At 34.1% G+C, this 24,589-nt stretch overlaps 1 protein-coding gene across 1 annotated transcript in view; it reads left to right on the top strand.

Annotated features, from left to right (window-relative positions):
• The window catches only part of vdrb (vitamin D receptor b), a 48,414-nt gene extending 24,902 nt beyond the window's left edge, over window positions 1-23,512 (top strand). The window contains exons 2-9 of the mRNA XM_056460180.1: window positions 825-969; window positions 1,122-1,252; window positions 6,631-6,815; window positions 9,594-9,693; window positions 14,352-14,538; window positions 18,050-18,201; window positions 20,156-20,272; window positions 21,831-23,512. Coding sequence (XP_056316155.1) covers window positions 827-969; window positions 1,122-1,252; window positions 6,631-6,815; window positions 9,594-9,693; window positions 14,352-14,538; window positions 18,050-18,201; window positions 20,156-20,272; window positions 21,831-22,084 — 1,269 coding nt within the window. The 5' untranslated portion in view covers window positions 825-826 and the 3' untranslated portion in view covers window positions 22,085-23,512. The remainder of the gene's footprint in view (window positions 1-824; window positions 970-1,121; window positions 1,253-6,630; window positions 6,816-9,593; window positions 9,694-14,351; window positions 14,539-18,049; window positions 18,202-20,155; window positions 20,273-21,830) is intronic.
• Window positions 23,513-24,589: the final 1,077 nt, after the last annotated feature.

The raw sequence follows: 24,589 nt of genomic DNA, 5'->3' as shown, positions 1-24,589 counted from the left end.
TTCCATATGTAAATTTTGTGGACTTATTCCACAGGATTTGATTGAAATAGCACAAAATGCATGCATCTGGTCATCTAAAAAGAAGTTAAGCAAGTAGTTTAAAATGGACAATAAGTGAGAATGCAGTCCCGGCCTACAACTGATTTATCTTAAAGGGTAATTCACTCAAAAATGAACATTTACTCACCCTCAAGTTCTTCCAAACCTTTTTGAATGTCTTTATTTGTTGAGCACAGAAGATATTTTGAAGAAAGCTGGAAACCTGTAACCATTGACTTTCATAGTAGGAAAAACAAATACAGTACTATGGAAGTCAATGGTTACAGGTTTCCAGCAGTCGTCAAAATACGCAGACTCAGACAGTCTGATGGCAGCCAATGTGTCTCCAAAATTATAAATATTTAAAATAGGCACTATCCTAAATAAACTGCATAGTTGCAATCTAAACAACGACATTCTCGACTAAAAAAGCCTCAAAAGTACATTATGTTGCTCAACAGCTGCAATATTTGTCAAACTGTAGAGTGTCCTCTGCTTGTAGCTGTATGTGGGCGGAGTAATACACAATGGTGAAGAGGCTGTACAAGTGCTGTTATTTGCAGAATATCGCACGGCTATCAGCCGTTAAGATTTAAGAACCAGACAGAACCGTTGTATAAATTTTAATATTTGATCTATGCAGCCTCGGTGAGCATATAAAACATTTAAAAATATAAAGCAGCTATGTTCACTGCAGTCTTTTAATATGTAAGTCGTCTTGTAGTCATCACCATTAAATGCTCAACTCTGTGTTTATGACTGTCTCCTCTTCCCTCGTCTGCTAGTGATGGAGTCAGCTGTCAGTACATCCACTCAAGTGCCAGATGAGTTCGACCGGAACGTTCCACGCATCTGTGGTGTGTGTGGAGACAAAGCTACTGGTTTTCACTTTAATGCCATGACCTGTGAGGGCTGCAAAGGCTTCTTCAGGTACACGCGCACACACTTTTCCTCGTGCAATTTGGAATTCACACATTTGCACCGATGCTCATTAAGAAACACATTAACACATATTAGGTGTTAGCAGTGTGTGATACTGCCACTCTATTAATAGTGTGTGTGTGTGTGTGTGTGTTCATTAGGCGCAGTATGAAGCGGAAGGCCAGTTTTACCTGTCCTTTTAATGGAAGCTGCACCATCACTAAAGATAACCGTCGCCACTGCCAGGCCTGCAGACTCAAGCGTTGCCTAGATATTGGCATGATGAAAGAGTGTGAGTTACTTGCCAACATGACACATCTTGGAACACTGAGCACAGGGAGCCAAGATATTCTTTGTTATTTCACGTTATAATTATAGTATAGATTTGATTTAACCTGGAGTCTCATTGGGTCATTTTAATAGACTTAAAGGGATAGTTCACCCAAAAATGAATCATTTAATAATAAATAATGAATCATGTTCCAGACTTGTTGAACTTTCTTCTGTTGAATTTGAAGAAAGCTGGGAAATGTAACCATTGAAATCCAGAGTGTTAGTTTTTACTATTATGGACGTCATTGGTAGGTCCACACGGAATCTGCGCACGCAGAATTCCGTAGATTTTCCGCAGAATTACGCAGATTTTTATCCCATCATTAATTCTGTTTATTTACTTGAGTAAATGTGTGTGAATCTATATTTATTCAGTTTTTAAATTAAGTATTGTAATATTTTTGACTAATATGAAAATGTTCATATGATTTATGTACAATACAGTTTGTACAGTAATATTTTCTGTCTTTTAGTCAAGATGTTATATGAGAGACTTGCTTTGTTTACCAAATAAAGTAAATCTAATTGGATTTACATTTTAGACATTAAATAAAAGTTAAAAAGATATTATTTTTTATTTCACATATTAAGGTTTTAGTTATGATACTCCCAAAATAATTCCACAGAAATCCGCAGATTTTCCCCCAAATTCTCTGCAGAAATAGCAATAAACGTCCGCAGATTTCGTCTGGCCCTAGCATTGGTTACAGGTTTCCAGCTTTCTTGAAAATATGTATTTTTAGCATTTAGCAGAATGAAGAAATGTGTAATGGTTTGGAACCACTTGAGGGTGAGTAAAAAGAGTACATTTTTTTATTTTTGTGTGAATGATCCCTTCAAAAGGAGAGAAAAAACTGAGAGGGAGTGAATAAAAAAAATAGTTTACCCAAAAATGTTAATATGCTCAACCTCAAGTGGTTTCAAACCTTTATGAGTTTCATCTTTCTGTTTAACGCAAAAGAAGATATTTTAAAAAATGTTAGAAACCTGTAACCATTGACTTCCATAGTAGGAAAAACTAGTACTGTGGAAGTCAATGGTTACAGGTTTTCAACATTTTTCAGAATATCTTTTTTCATGTAAAACTTAGAGGAAACTCGATTGTGTTTGTGAAAAGTGAAGGTTGAGTAAAAAATGACAACTTTCGTTTTTGGGTGAAATATCTCTTCAAAAGGAGAGTTGATTTAAAAAACTGAGAGAAAGAATAAAAAATTTGCTCAGAATTTTAATATGCTCAGTCTCAAGTGGTTTCATACCTTTATGAGTTTTGTTTCTGTTTAACACAGAAGGAAATATTTTGAAGAATGTTATTAACCTGTAACCATTGACCATTGAAAAACTAATACTATGCAAATCAATAGTTCCAGGTTTCCAGCTTTCTTGAAAAGATATATTTTTAACATTTAGCAAAATAAAGAAATGTATAATGGTTTGGAACCACTTGAGGGTGAGTAAAAAACAAGTAAATTATTATTTTTGTGTGAACTATCGCTTCAAAAGAATAGTTGATTTAAAAAAAAAAAAACTGAGAGGGAATAAATAAATAAAATAGTTCACCCAAAGGTTTTTATATACTTAACCTTAAGTGGTTTCATAACTTTGAGTTCCCTCTTTGTTGAACACAAAAGAAGATATTTTGAAGAATGTAATAAATCTGTAACCATTGACTTCCATAGTAGGAAAAACTAATACTATGGAAGTCAATGGTTACAGGTTTTCAACATTTTTCAAAATATCTTTTTTCGTGTTAAACTGAAAGAGGAAACTCGAATGTGTTTGTGAAGGTTGAGTAAAAAATGATAGAACTTCTGTTTTTGGGTGAACTATCTCTTCAAAAGGACAGTTAAAAAAACTGAGGGAAAGAAAAAAAAATACTTCAACCAAAAATGACAATGTGCTCAACCCCAAGTGGTTTCATACCTTTTATGAATTTCGTCTCTCTGTTAAATGCAAAAGAAGATATTTTAAAGAATGATAGAAACCTGTAATCATTGATTTCCACAGTATGGAAAACAAATACTATGAAAGTCAATGGTTACAGGTTTTCAACATTTTTAAAAATATCTTATTTGTGTTGAACAAAAAAAGAAACTTGAATGTGTTTGTGACAAGTGAAGATTTAGTAAAAAACAACAGAGCTTTCATTTTTAGCTGATCTATTCCTTCAAAACAAGAGTTGATTAAAAAAAACTGAGAGAGTTAAAAAAAAGAAAATAAATGGTACACCCCAGAAATGTTAATATGCTCAACCTCAAGTGGTTTCATTCCTTTATGAGTTTCCTCTTTTGGTTGGACACAAAAGAAGATATTTTAAAGAATGTTAGAAACCTTTAACCATTGACTTTTTAGTAGGAAAAACAAATATTATGGAAAACAATGGTTACAGGTTTATACATTTTTTAAAAAACAACTTATTTTGTGTTCAACAAAAAATGTTTCCTCTTTCTGTTTAGCGCAAAAAAAGATACTTTGAATGTTAAAAACCCGTAACCATTGACTACCTAAAAAACGAATACTATAGGCCCGTTTCCACTGAGTGGTACGGTACGGTTTGGTTTAGTACGCTTTTATAGCCGTTTCCACTGTCAAAAAGCGTACCGTACCACTTTTTCGGCACCCTTCCGAAAGGGTACCAAACACAAGAAAGGGCACCAAAAGGCGGAGCTAGACGTGCAGCTGAACGCTATTGGTTTACAGAGATACGTCATTCGCTTCCGCAACAAGCCAGAATAAAAACAAAAAAAACGCCATATTTAAAATACGCGCACAGCCGAGAGATTACAGCTGAATTATTTATACACATAATAACGAGCCATGGTCTACCCGGGCTCAAACAAACCTTGTCGTTGTCTTGATAAACAGCCACAAACAGCTCACAAATGAGAGGTTTACGCTGACTGTAGGCTATATATTGTGTTGTTTTTTTAACCTAAATACGGACGAACTGTCTGTTGTGTGTAGTTCTTCTGTAATTGATAACATATCGGAGAGTGTAAGGGTCTGTATGTGTTTATATGTGTTCATTTATTTATTTATTTATTTAATATAATTACAAACGTTACAGTAGGCTGTTTCGCACTGTCATTGATCTGCAGTTATAATCAACTCATGTTCATAGAAAAGTTAGTAATAAACATTTCTACACAAGTATTTATGTGTATGAAGCATCTGTTTTATGAGAAGTGCTTTTCATATGATATGTGAGCGACCCGTACAGCTTTATTGTAGACATTTCCTCCAGCGAGAATGACGTCGACTGAAACTTTCTGTCATACACCACGCCCACCAAATGGGTACCCTTGTTAGTGGAAACGCAAGCTTGATAAAGGTGACCCGTACCAAACCGAACCGTACCGTACCAGTCAGTGGAAACGAGCCATAAGAAGGTCAATGGTTACAGTTTTTCAACATTTTTCGAAATAACTTATTTCCTGTTCAACAGCAACAAAAAGAAACTCTAATGTGTTTGTGACGAGTGTAGGTTTAGTAGAAAACTGCATTTTTCAATTTTGGGTGAACTACCCCTTTAATGACAAATTTTCATGTCCTTCGGATCTGGTGTTTGTAAGTCTATCCCAAACAAAAGCGAGTAATGTGATCCTTTCACTAAAGTTAAAGAAAGGCTACTAGCAAAGCGATACTTTGTATGAGGAAGTAGTTGTGCAATTTGTGAGCAAACAATCCTATGTGGCGTTTTGTTTGGAAGTCATTTTGAAAGTGAAAGGTACTTCAAATGTGCATTTCTAAACAGTCACTTCCCAGCAAGCATTTTTGTGTTTCATAAATGTCTAAATATAGAGGTCATGGTTAAAACAAGGATAAATTTGGGCTGTCAGTGAAAATCTAATAGACATTTAACAATAGTTCAAAAATAAACTACTCATCAATTAGACAGGAATGAACGACTACACATGTGATGACTAGTCTTTTTTTGGACTATTGTTCAACATCTGTTAAATTTTCTATGTTAAACACAAATTTGCTTGGTGGCTTGTTTTGAAGAGATGTCAGTACAAAGTATTGCATGTATGTTGCCAATTTTAAAAACAAACATCACATGCGGAAAGATAAGATAAAATTAAAAGTTATATGGAGGTAATATTTGATACCAGTGTTTTATTGACTCCATCAATCATAATATAACAGCTATAAACGTTAATGTTGGAACTATGTGCTTAAGGTCGCAGTGTGATTAAAAATAAACTGCTGATAGTGTTTGTTCATCTTATTTAGGACATGTTTTCAAATTGAGAGATGCAGATTCATTTAGAGAGATTGGAAATTAGTAACAAGAATAATTTGCTATTCCAGTAAGTTTAGCTATTATAGGATAAATATTAATTTATTATTTATTTATTTATTGTCATTAGTTTTATTAAATTTTTTACCTTTTATTTATTATTTTATTTTTTATTTATTTATTCATTTTATTTAATAATTTTTATTTATTTATTCATTTTTTAATGTTTATTTATTTATTCATTTATTATTTATTTTATTCATTTTATTTAATAATTTTTTTACTTATTTTTTTATTTATTAAGGATTTATTTTTGTTTATTCATTTATACATTTTATTTATTATTTTCAAACTAATTTTAAATTTTATTTTAGCTTTTATTATTTGTTGTTTATTTATTCATTCTATTTATTAATTTTTATTTATTATTCATTTTTAAATTTTAGATTTATACATTTTGATTTATTTAATATTTATTTTTAAATTTAGATTTATTCTTTTTTATTTTTTTTATTTATTTATTTTATTTTATATTTATTTATTTATTTATTTATTATTTTATTTGTATTTATTGATTCATTTTTTTGATTCATTTTCATTATTATTAATTTTTTTTTTAACTATTATTTGTAATATTTATTTTTTTATTTTTTTATTTATTTATTTCATTCAATAAATGTTTTTATTATTATCTATTAATTTATGATTTATTTGTATTTATTTATAAATTTTTTTATTTTTTATTATTAAAATTTTTTATTCATTTTACCAATTTTTCTTATTTTTATTTATTTTATTTTTATATTTTTCGTTTATTTTTATATCTATCTATCTATCTATCTATCTATCTATCTATCTATCTATCTATCTATCTATCTATCTATCTATCTATCTATCTATCTATCTATCTATCTATCTATCTATCATCTGTAAGTAAATCACACACTATTTGCTACTATCCAAATTGATTAAATTTGTTCATAATAAAAAACTAGTGAACACAGAAATAAACAGTTTTTGTATCTCAGTCTATATTTAGCTGCATTCAAATAGTTACAAAAGGAAAGTAATGACACTCGTTTGTGTTTTTTCTTCAGTTATTTTGACGGATGAGGAGGTTCAGAGGAAGAAGGAGCTGATTCAGAGGAGGAAGGACGAGGAGGCGCACAGGGAGGCGCAGAAGCCCCGTCTCTCAGATGAGCAGCGCAACATCATCGACACACTGGTGGACGCGCATCATAAAACATATGACGATTCCTACTCTGACTTCTCACGCTTCAGAGTAAATAATCATCTCCTTTTCCATTTCTGAATAACATCCGCTCACTTTCAGACACTTTTAAGATCAGATTTTACAGTGGCCTCAGTGAGTTTTGGGGCAATTAAGTTTTCATTAGATGCACATTTTCAAAACAAGTGGCATTTGCAAACAAATGATTCTCAGAATGACCTTTCTCAGCCAGTCAATTTCTTTCTAGATTTGTTTTAATATAAAAAACATGTTGTAGATCTATGAGGAACTTACTATTAACATTTTGCACTGACATTTGACAGTTAGAAAGTGTCTAGTAGGGGTGTGCAATTAATCAAAATCGAATTCGATTAATTCGATCAATCATGTTATGAAACATTGCGTTTAGCTAATTGCACGAGGCAGCAATATGGAATATATATGTATTATACCCCCCCCCCCCCCCCCCCCCCCCCAGAGCAAATGCGTACCTGCTGTCTGTGTGTGATAGTATTACTAGCCAATTGAGTGAGCACACTTTGATTCTGCCCAATCAGAAATTTTGAGTCTGCAGTCATGCCTTATCAGCCATGTTAGTTTGCTGAGTGTTCTGTATCTTTATAATTATGATGTATTTGTTTGTATAATAAGTTACATAATCTCCCTAATTTGAGTTGAACTTGTTTACAGAAAGGTAAGATCATTTTATGTGCTCTAGAGAAAAAAAAAGTTTAATTTCTGAATAATTAAAAACAAATTTGAGTACATGTTGGAGTAAGTTAATATCTTTTTTTAGTTTCTTTTTTTAACTAACACTCACTGCATTTTAGCAGTAAGAAGCTATGATACAGAATATTGAGCTGAATCTTGACTACAAAATGTTGACTTCACACACCTGAAACTTGCCTATAGCACTTATTCACTGTTGCTCTTATAGTTGTGTAAATTGCTTCCTTGTCCTCATCTGTATAAAAGGATAAAAGCGTCTGCTAAATGACTAAATGTAAATGTAAAATTAAATCATAAATCAAATTACAATAGCAATATCTGTCAAAAAAATCACAATTAGATATTTCCCCAAATCGCACAGCCCTAGTGTCTATATTCCCTTTGTCTTAGTTTAGAATTTTTATGATCTGAAGTCTAACAAATCCAAACCCTTCTTCTTTTTCCTGACCAGATGTTTACTGTACGTCACACAAATGCCATTGCTTGATATTTTATGTCATTTAGAAACCTTATTTACTTGATCAAATTATTAATGTATAATAAAATTTGTTTTAAATAATATCCTAATTGCAAATGAACAAACAAAAAACTTCTTGAAAGATCAGATTTGTTATCAGATGTGATAAAGCCTGATAGAATGCATTTCTAATGACCCAATTAATTATTTAACAAACAGACATCATCATATTTTTCAATATGCACTTAATACAGTTCAGTTAAAGAAATGGTTCATCATTTGCTCGCCTTGTACTTGTTCCAAACCAATTTGAGTTTCTGTTGAACACAAAAGATGATGTTTTGAAAAAAGCTGAAAACCTGTAACCACTTTCATAGTCAGGGTATCCGCGGGGTCTTAAAATGTCTTAAATCTCAAAAGCTAAATTTAAGGCTTTAAAAAGTCTTAAATCTACTGAAATGTTGTGTTTAGGTCTTAAATCTTTTTATTTTTAACCTTTTTTTAAATTAAGGTCTTAAATTTTCTTTGTTCACGTATAGCTACCAAATCAAGCCACCAACGATCCATCTCAATAAAGTGTTTAACTTTTTATTTAAAAATAGCATTTGATTAACTTCCTTACAGTAACATTTGTTTAAAAGTTCTCCATTTATTTACTGTTGAGGATACTGACCGGGCCTATTTATTATTATTATTATTAAATTAATATTAATGTAGACTGAAGTAATTGACAGCTATGTTTTGTTCTAGTTTTGGTAAGGTTTATAGGTTTTGTGAATAGATATTTTTGAAAATTAATCAAAATATTCAAACTAAATTATTATTATTGTATTATTAATTTGCCTTCATTTGTAATTTTTTGATAAGGCAAGTGAACATCTTTTCTAACTGGTATATTTGAAAAAAATCCTTAGCAATTAGCCCTGCATAAGTCTAAAATTTCAGTCATAGTGGTCTTAAAGTCTTAAATTTAACTTGGGGAAACCTGCAGAAACTCTGATAGTATGTTTTTTTTCTGATAGTTATGGATTCTTCAGCTTTCTTCAGAATATCCTCTTTTGTGTGTTTACAAAAAGAAAGAAACCGTTTAAAATCATTTGAAGGTGAGTAAATAGTGATTTTGGGGGGAATTATCTCTTAAGTAAAATCCCAGAAGCAAGTGTCATTTTCCTAAAACAATTCAGCAAACAAACAATACTGAGTGAGTTGCATCTTAGACACAATACTGTGTGTTTCTTTGTTTCTAAACAAAGCCGAAGCGTCTCAGCATCTCAGAGCTACAACTGCAGTTTCCTTCCCTGATCAATGATCCATTCATTGCTTCTTTTCTAAATGAACAAGTGTTTTGAACGAATCATTTGAACGCTTCAATGAATGAATGATCTGTGAATGGCTCATTAGGACAGCGACTTTCTGCCACCTATTGGCCATTTTAAGTATTATATTTATTGATCCATGACCAGACATAAAATGCACCAAATCAACACATTCAGCCAAAATAAAGTTTAATTACAGATATAATATAAAATCCCAATTAATTTTTAGATCTGCTTATTTTTGTCTCACCTTCTATATTTTTATCAGACATCCAATAATCTACCATGTGTTCATATGCTTATGTGTGTGTGTGTTTTGTGTCCCAGCCTCCAGTCCGAGAGGGTCCAGTTACACGCAGTGCCAGTCGAGCCGCGTCCCTCCATTCACTGTCAGATGCCTCATCAGACTCCTTCAGCCACTCTCCAGGTGACACACACACACAAACGCACACACACTCATTCATGCGAAATTAATCACCTGTAAAGTTTATTCTGAGAAATGTTTTTCAGCCCCAGTGTGAGGCGCGGGTAGGCATCTGTGTTTGTGTGTTAGGAGCTTGTGTGTTTTATGTGCACAGCAGGCTCTGTCCATCTCACCATGCCTGACGTCACAGGAGAGCCACACTAATGACAAACAGACCATTCACATGCATACGCACACACATATATATAGCTCGTCCTGGAAGCGACAAGTTGTTTGTTTGTATAAGCTTAAATACGACATTAATTATGAACGTTCTACATGAAGAGCGTTTATTTAAAGCGTTATTCTGGATTTTATAAACATAGCACAGTATTTTTCTGAAACATACGTCACTATTTTTTGTAATCTGAAAAGAGCCGCGACTTCTATTTCGAAGTGACTTATATAATCCAGTTACCGTCAAGCACAGCCACATGTAGTTGGATTTAAGCAGAGGCATGTGAGTTGTTGTATAACGCAGCGGGTGATTTCCGTTTTACTTTAATTTGTTTTGATGTGACGCTTATAATAAATGTTGTATATAGTGAATTACACTTTCATTTGTTTGTTTATAGATATATATTGTTCCTTTTTCTTATGCCCTGTTCAGTTTAGTCACCAATAGCCTATTTTTCGTTATTTCTCTACAAAATGATGCCATTTACACCAGTAAAATATTTTTTTTTTTTCAAAATTGCAAATGATGGAACTTATAGCCACTTAACCCTCTATGGCTGTGGTTCTCAAACTGTGGCTTCCTTCTAGTATGTGGAGAAATACTGAATAATGAAAGAAAAAAAAAGAACAACACACTTTTAACCTTTTGATGTGAATGATTACACTGATGTTATTATCACCGGCTGTTCCCTGAAGTGTACGATCACATTAGTGTGCTTAGAATGTTTACTTTAGTTCATCGCATCAACAGATGCTAAAAATCAACCCGCTTTAGCGCAGAGCCAGAGAAAGAGGCGAGCGGCACTTGCGGAGCAGATACACGCTAGAGAAGTCCTGTTGCACACCAGTGCTGTTGTGCTGGTATTTCAGTTACTGCAAACTTGGGAATCTCCCCATGCTGCATCATTTGTAAAATAATTATCACAAATGTGTTAAATGTGTGTTAGTAGTTGTGTAAAATAATGTGTGTTTTCGATATATAAAGTTATTTGTTTTGTAAAGCAGCATGGCTTTCGAATAATTTGTTACCTCAGATTTAGGCTATTTTATCTGGATGTTATTTAATTGTCGCATTACACAGAACTTAGACTCAAGCAACTTTGCCTTGCGTAAAGCTTGGAGCTAGAATACATCTTAATTAAGTTAGTCTCTGTGTGCGGTTAACACAAATCCACGGTCCACTTAAGATGAGATCTCAAATCACGAAAATTCAGCACATATGAATGGATAAATCATGTAGGAATTGGTCAAGCTGTGTATTTATGCATATAAGCACTCCCTGTTCTGATAAACGCACTGTAAAGGACTTAGTAAGGACTCATCGTCAGCAGATCTAACTTCTTATTTATATATAATTCCAAATTACTTATTTTAAAATACAAGTAAATGTTTAGAGTTCAAAGATATACAAATAGGTCATGTGTACATGCAACATAGTTCAAAATGTATCAAAAATGGTTTATATATGAATATGATGACATGTAACCTAGATTTATGAGGTCCAAGCAACATTTGCAGGTTTTGATGAATAGGTTACTGTTTGTTAATACTTTACATTTAAGTACAGCAGTTTTCTTTTTACTTTAAGAACTATAGCCTACCATTTTCAAGAACATTTTAAACATTGACTTTTTTTTTTAACCTATAAGCACAGTACAGTTAATGTTCAAACTATTTATAATGTTTAAAGTGGCTGACAATAATAAATATTCTTAATAATAGTAATTAATATGCCTCGTCATTATAGTGGTGCTTGGAGAGACCATTTTTTTCTGAGGTGTTACTTGATGAAAAAAGTTTGAGAACCACTGCTCTATGGCATACAAACCATTTTTTTGCCCAAAAAACACCTCTTTAAATTGTTTAAATAAAATATCACAAAAAAAGTCTTATAATAAGTGACCAATGAAATTTGAGGTGGGTGTGGGTTTGACCATTTTTCTGGAGGCAAAAGAGCCATTTTTGGAACTATAGCCTGCTTGAGCACACTGCTAGCAGAACGTATGATAAGTTTTACTTTTTAACATGTTTAAATTTGAATATCTTTATATTAAAATATGTGTGATATGCCTGGGTATGTGAAGAACATATTTGATTGAGAAAAGACACTATTTCTTATTATCTTTCTACTAAACTGGTGTTTTTTCATTTGCTACCTCAGGGCAACATTGTCCAGTAAAATATTTGTAAAAACAATAACATCCTATGGATGAAAATGTGCAGAAATGGATAGTTATCACTATAATATGTATTTTTTTGTTTTACTGTATACTATTGCTCATAGGCAAGTGACAAAATATGGCACCCACCTCTGCTTCACATTCACCACCAACTACTTTGAGTTTCCACAGTGAATAATAAACATTGGTAAATAAGTACATTCAATCGGTACCGCATAGGAACACACAATAAACCATTTATGCTAGTGTTGGATGAAATATTACTAGTCGTTATTGTTTGTTAAATTAAAACTTTTTTTTCTAATGTGTTTATGGCTTTGTTCCTCATTTCACATGTACTTCACATCTAATAATATACAGAAAACCTTGGTGTTTTAGGGCCCTAACTGCACATTGTTGCCCTGAGGCAACAAGCCAAGGGCGGAGCACATTTTATGATTGATTTATTATAAGGGACCCCCAAACACACAAAAATTAGGGTGAAATCTTTTTTCCATAGATGGATTTGCTAAGGTTAGGGTTTTTTTTAATAATTCAGGTTCATTTTCTGACTGCTGGTTATGGTGAAAACTGAATAATACATCATTAAATGATGACTGCTGGTGTTGTATGAAAATGTGCCATTTTTTTTCACTCTGTAAAGTGTAAAAAAGAGATTTCTTCAGATGTGTTGACAGCCTTGTTTATTGTAATGAAGGCATTTGTGAGAGTGCAGAATAGTGCACTGATTCAGTGGGTTTGTGTGAAGCTCCGGCTTAAGCAGTTTCATCTACCTGTGTAAACATGCAGGAAAGGCAACACTGATTTAATGCAAGCTGCATATGTATTATTAATAAAAGATCTAATTAAAAATTGCAATTTCATTATCAAATTATATAATCCACAAGATAATGTACATGATGCATTTTATGCATTGGCACCAAATGGAATGAATGAAATAAATCCTTATTCATATATAATTTAGCTATGGTAAAAATAGAGACCACTTGAAATTTCTCAATTGCTCTAGATTTTATTGTGTTTGAGGAAAATGTAAATGTCGTTTGTAAGCATCAGCACGTTAGCCTCAAAGCAAGAAGGTCGCTGGTCGAGCCTCGGCTGGGTCAGTTGGCGTTTCTGTGTGGAGTTTGCATGTTCTCCCCGTGTTTGCCTGGGTTTCCTCCGGGTGCTCCGGTTTCCCCCGCAAGTCCAAAGACATGTGGTACAGGTGAATTGGGTAGTGTATGAGCGTGTGTGTGAATGAGTGTGTATGGGAGTTTCCCAGTGATGGGTTGTGGCTGGAAGGGCATCCTCTGGGTAAAACATATGCTGGATAAGTTGGCGGTTCATTCTGCTGTGGCGACCCCAGGTCAATAAAGGGACTTAGCCGAAAATAAAATAAATGAATGAAAGCATACATTAATAAAAAAGACAACACAATACCAATGTGTTCACTTCAAAATAATTAAGAAACCAGTGTATGGGGAAATAACCCTGATTTAAAACGTTTATTAAATCCATTTAATGATGCTTGTTTTTGGAAAGTTTCATCTTTTTTCCAACCAAAAAGTTAAACGTGGACAAGTTTTAACCTTATCGACTGACACTCTCTGTACATTTCTCTGATTTAATACAAGCTACATATGACTTATTAACAAAACCTAATTAAAAAGGTTTCAATATGATGAATACACATATTAAAAATAGTTTACATGGTTGATAAACTCCACAAGTATGATTATTGTGCAGGCAAAGTTCATAATGCATTTTAATAGCAGCAAATGAAATCTATACTTTTCTCCAGTCTATTTACTTAATAATTGAATATAATAAATCCACTATCCTTCTGTATTATGTAAGTCTGTTGTCAGATGTTGGAATAGACACAAGAGGGAGATAACACTTGCGTTAATCTGCAAACAGGACACCTTTATCAGCCCAGTATCTCGATGTAATCTGCCTGATGATTTTGTTCTTTGCCAGTGACTCTGCTTTTTTCCCTTGGCCTTCCAACGTTTCTATCAGCCCTGCACAAAATGTTCATTCATTTTGTTCCATTTGTGTACAGTCAAAGAGATATCACATTTCTGGTGATTTGTTAGCATCTGTTTGGAGTGTAAATCCTTTAGTCAACATTCTGAAAAACAACAGTACTACTCAGTAAAGTACAATTCCTGAGGAAAAACTACTTGCTGGCAGTAGTTTGAGTATTAGTAATTTGTTACTACTTTACACAACATGGATTGTTGGTAATGTTTCTGTTTGTGTTTGTCTTTGCATATGTAGAGTCAGGCGATCGTAAGATGAATCTGAGTAACCTGCTGATGATGTACCAGGAGCAGGGCTTGAGCTCCAGTCCCGACTCAAAGGAGGAGGATGGCTCCAGTCTCTCCATGCTTCCTCATCTGGCCGATCTGGTTTCTTACAGCATTCAAAAAGTCATCGGCTTCGCTAAGATGATTCCTGGATTTAGGTAAAGTTAGATTGGGTGATTGAGTGTGTCAATGCAGTATTTTAGAAATTAAGGCTTGGTTTTAAAAGGAATCGAAGAAGAAGAGGGGATTTATTTACTGAATTGCAATTATTGAACTGAAAAATCATATTTAACTTTGAATATATTTTTGTGTGAATTTTATTTATTTATATTTTATAGATTTGTCTGTTACTTTTATTTGTCAGTAGATCAGGCATTGGTTAGATTAACCTAATCAGAGTTAAATTTTACCATACAACACTAGAAAACATGTACAGAGTTTTCCAAAAACTTTACAAAATATTAAGGATTGTGAAGGGCTTTGAAATATGCATTTTTATTTGATTGTTGACGTAATCTCAACCGAAACACGGAGAGAGGGTGGGGCATAGTGTAGCTCCTCCCCTTAAAAAAAACTGCCTATAGTGTTTTGTTTTATTACAGCTCTGCCAGTGAGAGTGGTTGAGCTCAAGCGCATCAAGTGAAAAACAAATGAGAAGAGTCTTGAAGGGGGCGGGGCATGTCAGATACTAGAGAGCATTTGATTGGTTATGATGTGATGAGAAACTGTAGTGTGAGGTGACGTGAATATAACCGTTGATCCATTTGGGCTGAAGTGACAAACTACAAGCTTTACTTGTTTATATCAGTTTTAGACCTTCTAAATGCAAATTTTGTCACAGTTTTGGCTCACACTAGCTTATAGATATCCTAAAAACTAACAATACTGATACTAACATCTTAACTTTATTTTAATTTCATGAGACCTTTAAGGATAAAATACTGACTATAAAAAGAAAATTAGAGCAATGGTTCAATACAGTTACTTCATTAAAAACATTTTGTGATGAACATAGATGATAAATTTGACGTTGATGTTCGGAAGGCATTCAGTAATATGTTATTCAGTGTAACAGTAGATTATCCACTTGTTAAGTCGTAATGTATGGAATATTATTCATTTATGACCATTTTTTACTCGTATCACATATTAAATGAGTTTTGTATGAACATCATGGTCAGTAGACAACAGTCTCTTACTTACAGACACCAATTTTTAACAATTTATTAAAAATACACCATTTTCTGGCCATAGGATATTAGTAGGCCCACACAGAATCTGTGCGCGCAGAATTCCGGATTTTTAGTCCATCATTGATTCTGTTTATTTACTTATGTAAATGTGTGTAAATTTATATTTATTCATTTTTTTTATTTATTTTAGTAATTTTATTGACTAATATGAAAATATTTGTATGATTTATGCACAATATACTTTGTAAAGTTATATTTTTTGTCTTTTAGTGGATATATTATACTAGAGACTTGCTTTGTTTGCCAAATAAGATGGATCTAATTGGATTTGCATTGTAAACATTAAATAAAAGGTAAAAAAGGTATTACTTTTTATTTAATATATTAAGGTTTTAGTTGGCGATGCAGTGGCACAGTAGGTAGTGCTCACAGCAAGAAGGTCGCTGGTTCGAGCCTCGGCTGGGTCAGTTGACGTTTCTGTGTAGAGTTTGCGTTCGCGTGGATTTCCTCTGGGTGCTCCGGTTTCCCCCACAGTCCAAAGACATGCGGTACAGGTGAATTGGGTTGGCTAAATTGTCTGTAGTGTATGTGTGTGTGAATGGGTGTGTATGTGTTTCCCAGTGATGGGTTGCAGCTGGAAGGGCATCCGCTGCATAAAACATATGCTGGATAAGTTGGTGGTTCATTCCGCTGTGGCGACCCCAGATTAATAAAGGGACTAAGCCGAAAAGAAAATGAATGAATGAATGAATGAAGGTTTTAGTTATGATGCTCCCAAAATCATTCCGCATAAATCCGTAGATTTTGAACAAAATTCTGCGCAGAAAAAGCAAAAAATGTCAGCAGATTCTGTCTGGCCCTAGATATTAGGCATGGATATACATATATATTGTGATCATGATTTTTACTGAAGCATTACAGCGCTTTGTAAATGTTTATCTTTATCATTTGTTGAGTCTCCCCATACAGTATGATATGGCGCTTGGAACCGGAAGCTGCTTCGTGTGTCATCACACTTAACAAGCAGATAGCAACATTTCTGAAATCAAAAATGTTATTCTTTGAGCAAAAATCACTTGATGACATAATAAAAGACTCTATTTAAGGATGACAGAGCAGCACCAAAATAACAATAGTTTGTTGTTCAAACCATTAAGTTTGACTAATTTGTGAGCAAGATGTTTTTTCATCATGTAAAATATAATAAAGTTTAATTCGATCAGTTATTTTATGACACTTATTTTGAGATGATATCATTTTGACATTACAGTGGTCCCTCGCTATAACGTGGTTCACTTTTCGTGGCCTCGCAGTTTCGTGTGTAATTTTATCTACTTTTTTTCTACAGCGCATTGTGTTCTGCGTCCTGACTGGCTGTAGACCATTGTCAATCAATCTCCTCCGTGCCGTGTCTCCTGTACAGTACAGAATGCGTTCAGCTTGCGAAATTTACACAAATCTTTCATTGCTTGCAGTGTGACTCTGAAGTGCAGTATGTTTGCAAGTTTTCTCCCCACAATGACGACGAAACGTTCTGCCCTGTCAACGGCACCTACGATCGCACTTAAAGGCAGAGGAAGATGCTAACCATTGCAATAAATGTGGAAGTTCTGGACATGCTAAAGGAAGGTAGAAGTTATGCGGCTGTAGGGTGCAATTACAGAATAAATAAAAAACCAAGATCAAATGGTTTTGGACTTATTTTTCTACGAAGGTTTGAGAGTGCTTAAACAAGAGAGAAAAGTGTGAAAATGTTAATGCCTGTCTGAAAAAAGTGCATAAAGTGTGTAGTGAGGGGTTTTACAGCCTTAAAACATCTATAATAATTGTAAATAAAGCTGACTACATAGTGGATTTTGCCTGATGCGCGTTATTTTAGAACGTAACTCTAAAACTCTAAAGAATAATGAGGGACCACTGTATTCTGCAAACACTTAAATCATTTATTGATTTATCAACATTTATTGTTGAATAAAAATTTAAATGTCATTTTAAAGTTTTTTTGCATGCAGTAACAAGACAACACAATAAAATAATAATAAGATAAAAATCTATAATAAAAATAAAAACAAATGGTGGAATAACACTGATTTTCAATGTCAATAAATGAAAACGTTTTGTTAATTTGGCTGATTATTCTCCATTTAACCATGCTTGTTTTGGGGAAGTTCCATCTTTTTTCAACCCAAAAGGTAAACGTTGACAAGACTACCATCAGATTTGATTTCCTCAGGAACATAAAAATAGGTTTGACCTTCTAGACTGACACTCTCTGTACGTTTCTCAGTGCTTTTCCATGTATTTCCCAGCATCCACTGAATGTGTGTACATACATATGCATTATGGAGCGCGTGTTGCTGTGGGAACCATAGGAGTGTCATGTTATCTGAACTGAAGACACCCACTCCTTCTACATCTGCCATTCACAGAGTCCAGCATGAGCCAAAACTGACGCCTGTGTGTGTGTGTGTTGCAGAGAGCTGACGGCTGAAGATCAGATTGCTCTGCTGAAGTCCAGCGCTATAGAAGTGATCATGCTCCGATCCAACCAGTCCTTTAGTCTGGAGGACATGAGCTGGAGCTGTGGAGGACCTGATTTTAAATACTGCGTCAATGATGTTACCAAAGGTACATATAAACTCAAGCTCAGATGTAGTGTGGTATGTCGCCGTGCAATGGTTGCGGTGTTATTATAGATGAGCTTTATTTAAAATAACAGGAAATAATGTGTTAGATCATAGGTCTCAAACTCAATTCCTGGAGGGCCGCAGCTCTGCACATCAGCAGAAGCCAAAATATAAATACATTGAAGCGAATTACTAATTGTTAATTAATAAAATTTTATGAAATTACCAAAGTTTAAACTCAAAATATAAATGAAATCTAATTCATAATATAACAACAATAGTATATAAATGTATTAAAATAGCACTGAACGATGTTATACTGTTTATTAGGTGTATCTTGACTAGATCATTTTATTTGCCTTTTATTTTTTGTCAGGGGTTGGTCAGAAAGTGAATTGCAGGTTATACCTTTTAAACAATTATAGTGTCTCTAAACTCAAAGTAAAGTAAAGCAATGTAATGCAAACATACTTATGCACTCACCGGCCACTTTATTAGGTACACCGACAATACTAGTTCAGAACTGCCTTAATCTTTCGTGGCATAGATTCAACAAGGTACTGGAAATATTCCTTAGAGATTTTGGTCCATACTGACATGATAGCATCACACAGTTGCTGCAGATTTGTCGGCTGAACATCCATAATGCAAATCTCCCATTCCTATTGGATGCTCTATTGGGATGAGATCTGGTGACTGTGGAAACCTTTTGAGTACAGTGAACTCATTGTCATGTTCAAGAAACCAGTCTGAGATGATTCATGCTTTATGACATGGCGCATTATCCTGCTGGAAGTAGCCATCAGAAGATGGATACACTGCACTAATGGGCCCAGAGTGTCCCCTAAACCATTACACCACCACCAGCCTGAACCATTGATTCAAGGCAGGATGGATCCATGCTTTCATGTTGTTGATGCCAAATGTTGACCCTACCATCCAAATGTGGCAGCAGAAATGAAGACTCATCAGACCAGGCAACGTTTTTCCAATCTTCTTTTGTCCAATTTTGAGGAGCCTGTGCAAATTTTAGCCTTAGTTTCCTTTTCTTAGCTGACAATAGTGGCACCCGGTGAAGTCTTCTGCTGCTGTAGCCCATCTGCCTCAAGGTTCAATGTGTTGTGTGTTCAGAGATGCTCTTCTGCATACCTTGGTTGTAACGAGTGGTTATTTGAGTTACTGTTGCCTTTCTTGCTCAAACCAGTCTGGCCATTCTCCTCTGACCTCTGGCATCAACAAGGCATTTTCTCCCACAGAACTGCCGCTGGATATTTTCTCTTTTTTTGACCATTCTCTATAAACCCTAGAGATGGTTGTGCGTGAAAATCCCAGTAGATCAGCAGTTTCTGAAATACTCAGACAAGCCCCTCATGCATCAAAAACCATGCCATGTTCAAAGTCACTTAAATCACCTTTCTTCCCCATTCTGTTGCTCAGTTTGAACTGCAGCAGATCATCTTGACCATGTCTACGTGCCTAAATGATTTGAGTTGCTGCCATGTGATTGGCTGAGTAGAAATGTGTGTTAACATGCAATTGGACAGGTGTACCTAATAAAGTGTATGTGAAACATAAGTAATGTTTTTGTGGCATAAACATTTCACAAAAACATGCATGAGAAATAGTCATTCACATGCATGTTATTGTACATTTGGTTATTCGTAAGATTTCATGAGACATTAACTCAAAGTTAATTCTGTATATGTTCAAATTAACATTAGTATCAGATTAGCGTATATCTCAAATATGGTATCAAATTATGAAAGTATTGTTTTTGTTTCATGACATTTATTGGGTCTCAATAAATAAAAATTGATAATGATAATTACTCCATTTTAAATGTAATAAAAATGTCGAGCTAAACATGCAAGTATTATATTAATCTTGTGAATCTTTGTTAGTCATTTGCCTAATGTCATCCTCCTCGCTTGTGTGTGCGTGTGTTTGTGGCGCAGCTGGACACACTCTGGAGCTGCTGGAGCCTCTGGTGAAATTTCAGGTGGGCTTAAAAAAGCTCAACCTGCATGAAGAGGAACATGTGCTGCTCATGGCCATTTGCCTGCTTTCTCCAGGTCAGAGCACATACACACCAAACAGTACACAGACTTTAACACTTTAAAAACATTTAGACTTTTTTTTAAAATTTAGTTCAAAATTTACATCTTGTCTAAATGTATATTGAAAATTAGCAAACAAATAAAGTTGTCAGTTAGTAGTTTATATAGTAAATTTTTTTTTTATTTTTATTTTTTAAACTATATGATTATTCAAAGGTTTATTCTCGCTGTTAATCTCACAGTTAGATTTTGGTCTGTAATCTAAATTTGTATCATTGTTTTGACTTTCTGAATTATAAAATTAGTGGCTGCAAGGTTAATTATCTTATATTTTATTTATGGTTTGAATAATTATACATCTTTTTAGATTTTTTTTGTCAGTATTGTCTATTGATGATAAATGCCAAATTTTGTGTATATCCATTTAGTGGTTTAAGAGTAGATAACTTTTTTATTTTGCCCACGCAAAATGGTTGCTCAACTACAACTTGCTGTATCAGTGTTGTCCACCAGAGGGAGTCGTTTCTATGGAAAGACTCGTTAAGCACTCAAACTTTTTATTTCAGTCAATCAGCCTCAGCATGGCTGGTGAACTGTCTTTCCTTTATAAAATTGCCACGTTTAATGTCTGATTCTTTACAAATCAGTGATCTTCACAGCCTGATATACAATACTAAGTGGGTATCAGACCAAACAAGAAGCACTGCAATAAATTCTAGTTCCCCCGCCAGGTCTAAAAAACATTTATTTTACCACTGTATTTTCAATCAAGTTTTTGCGCTCACCTGCTGACAACACTAATGGTTACACGGTTGATGCTGTAAAAGGAACCTTATGAAATTGAAGATCGTCACATTAAGCGTTCACCGGAAGTTTATCATCTGCTAAAAAACACTAGATGAGCATGTAGCCCATTACATTTTCAAAGATCCAATTCCCAATGTCATATCAAATTTTAGTCAAGAATTCACTACAAAGCTGTAACATTTTAAGTTAAGCTGGACAGCCCTGTTATTGGTAATTAGGTGAAAATGGTTTATGCAAACCAAATGTTTAGCATTTGATTTACATTCAATTCAATTTTTCAATTCACCTTTATTTGTATAGCTCTTTTACAATGTAGATTGTGTCAAAGCAGCTTCCCATAAAAGGTCATAGTAAATTGGAACAGTGTAGTACATTACATTAAAACAACACCATGTTAAGATTTTGACATCAGTTTAAAGCAGTTCTTTAACATCAGTCTTGATGGCTTTTCATCATCAATTGCTTAATGGGTTGCGCTTGGACCCTGATGTTTGCTGACATTTATAATTGTGCAGTTTTTAACTTTTTTCTTAATTGCAAGTGTATATTTCACAACTGCAGTTTAGAAACTCCTAAAGGCTGATTTACACTTCTGCATCAAGCACACGCCTATGCTCTGGTGCAGCCTTCGCGCCATGGCTGACACAGACGCTGAGTGTCTTCATTTAGCACACACACACACCAAACATTGCCCAGACTGCAGCTTTAAAATCTTGCTTGTGATTTCAGTTTGGACTCTCGTTAATCTATATTTGTGTGTCCACAGATCGGCCCGGGGTGCAGGATCACATGCGAGTGGAAGCATTGCAGGACAAGGTATCTGAGGTTCTGCAGGCCTACATCCGTGCACATCACCCGGGGGGGCGTCTGCTTTATGCTAAGATGATCCAGAAGCTGGCAGATCTCCGCAGCCTGAACGAAGAGCACTCCAAACAGTACCGCTCACTTTCCTTCCAGCCCGAGCACAGCATGCAGCTCACGCCTCTGGTGCTGGAGGTGTTCGGCGGGCAGGTCACCTAGCAGATTCACCCCCGTCAGGAGAAGTGCTGCGGCTCAGACACACAGCGTGGAGTGGAGTGAATGTATGGACAATCACCTTAAACACATACAGAGTTTCCAGGACGAAGTTTGTGAGTGGTGTGTTTGTATGTATGTATGTGTGTGTGTGTGTGTATGTCATTTACAGATCGTTTAGGGAGTGCCATAGGTGTTTCGGTTAGGTTTTTCGTGTTTTAGAAGGACGTACTTATGGGATCTTGTTTTTGCCATGGAGTATAAAAGAGAAAAGATTGTAGTGAGTTTTTATTTCACAATTCTGAATTATTATTTTTTAAATTAAAAAGCAATTCTGAATTATTTTGGGACTATCTTCAGCTTATATTGTATATAACCGAAGCCCTGAACCAGCAAGGTGGGAAAAAAACAATCTTGGTTGTTTTAACGTCGTAATTATGTTGTTATAACGACATTAAATCTCGTTATAACAAGGTAAGTTTTCTCTCTATTTTTCCCCTCACCCCCAAGATTGCTTTTTCATCTTGAGGTTCAGGGCTTCCATAATTAAACGTCTTATTGTAACTGTAAAATAACAACTAATTTAATGTAACACTTCAGTGATGGAAAGTCACTTGACCCACCCTAAATTTCAAATTTAGAGTCGGGCATGATGGAGCACTGGACAGATGGAATCAAATTTGGAGGTGAATAAATGTAAAAACAAAATGTTCTCTTAATAGTCTCATCAATAAAAAAATGACTAACATATAAACCAAATATGATAAATGAAGATGCAATATTGGCAGTTAAAACATTACAAAACGATGCATTGGTAAATCAGTTAATTATAGAATATCATGTCTTGTGAAAACTACTACTAGGCTAGGCTAATAAACGCCTACAGTGTTTCACGGCTATTTATAGGTTACATTTAAGGACAAAAGATTAATCTGAAACAACAAGTAAACACATCAGTGCCAATATAATTGAATTTGCCTGGTAAATTCTCATTATAAAGCTTTGATTTCGGAACCTTAAAGGCTTTACTTAAAGCATGCAGTTTGCAGTCTTATTCTGCCATCTATTGGCTCATATAGAAATTAACACAATTATGTCGAAATAACAACTTTACTATGTCTTTACAACTAAGATATTGTCTTTATAATGAGATATTATGTCATTTTAATGACACGATTAAGTCATTATTTCGACATATCTCGTTATAACGAGATAAGTTTTCTTTTTTTCCCTCGCCACCAAGATTTACTTTTTTTTCACCCTGTGGTTCAAGGCTTCTGTAATATATAATTCAGACTTCTCTTCTTAATGTTGGAAATGTATATTTTTTTAGTTTTGAAGTTTTCAATCTTGCTCTTTTCCGCAGTTTGCGGTTTAGACTTTTCACTGAAAATGTTTTGTTTACTTTTAAATTCAATTTTACTTTTTAGTTTCCACAACAACATAATCTATTAAAAAGTGATTTTTTTTTTAAATAAAAAGCAAAGTTTTTTCCCCACAACTTTCATTTTTCCCCTGCAGTTTAGAAATTCAGACTTTATAGAACAAGAGATTCATAAAGTTACAATTCTGACGTTTTCTAGCAATTTTGAGTTTATAAATTGCAAAATACATTTCGCAGTTTATATATAAACTTTGTAATCAAAGTAAATGTAATTCTGGTTCAATAATGACTGAATTTCTAAACTGCAGGGGGAAAAATTTAAGTTGTGAAAAAATATCTTTGTTTATTATAAAAAAAATGTTTATTTGTTTATTTTGTTGTGGAAACTAAAAAGTAGAGTTGTATTCAAAGTAAATGTAGTTCTATATAAAGGATAGATGAATTGATACATCTACTTTGAATACAATTCTACTTTTTAGTTACTTTTAATAACTAAAGATTAATAATATATAACAATTCAAGCAAATTTGCTATAGCAATTTATAAACTCGTAATAGTGAGTTTAAATTTCACAAAATTGATTTCATTCCCTCTAGATATCTAAATTAATTTGTGCAAAATTAATTTTGAAATCAACAAATCAAAGGTAATAGTAAATTTGCCATTTTTAAATATTATAACAACTTTTCTGCTCAGAGTTTCAAATAAAATCATTTCTTTTTTTCCCCATGGCAACAATAATCTTCCATGCATTCTTCCAAGAATGCAACATCTTCATGATGTTATTTTTCACTGTGGCATCTAAATACAGTAATATTTTACTGTATCACCAATAGCCAACAGTATTACCCTGCATGTGTAGGATGAGTGTGTGAGTGCGCGGTCCTGTTCTAAACCTCTGCATGTTCCCCAAAGCGCTGTCCACTACTGCTGATGTCCTGTCTCTTCACCTCCTGCCTTTAAATGCACAGGGTTAAAATACTAATGCAAGCACACAGCTCTAACTCACCTCTCTCGCCTCGCCACTTAACCAATGAGACGGCAGCTCCGCCCCCTCTCCTCTGCCTCCAGAGCTCTGATAGGTCGCTGAGCAATGGCTGTCTTCTCTACTGTTATTTGCCTGTGCT

Source organism: Danio aesculapii, chromosome 6 (genome assembly GCF_903798145.1).
Source record: "Danio aesculapii chromosome 6, fDanAes4.1, whole genome shotgun sequence".
Classification (NCBI taxonomy): domain Eukaryota; kingdom Metazoa; phylum Chordata; class Actinopteri; order Cypriniformes; family Danionidae; genus Danio; species Danio aesculapii.
The sequence above is the reverse complement of the archived record's forward strand: the minus strand, read 5'-3'. Positions and strand labels throughout refer to the sequence as shown.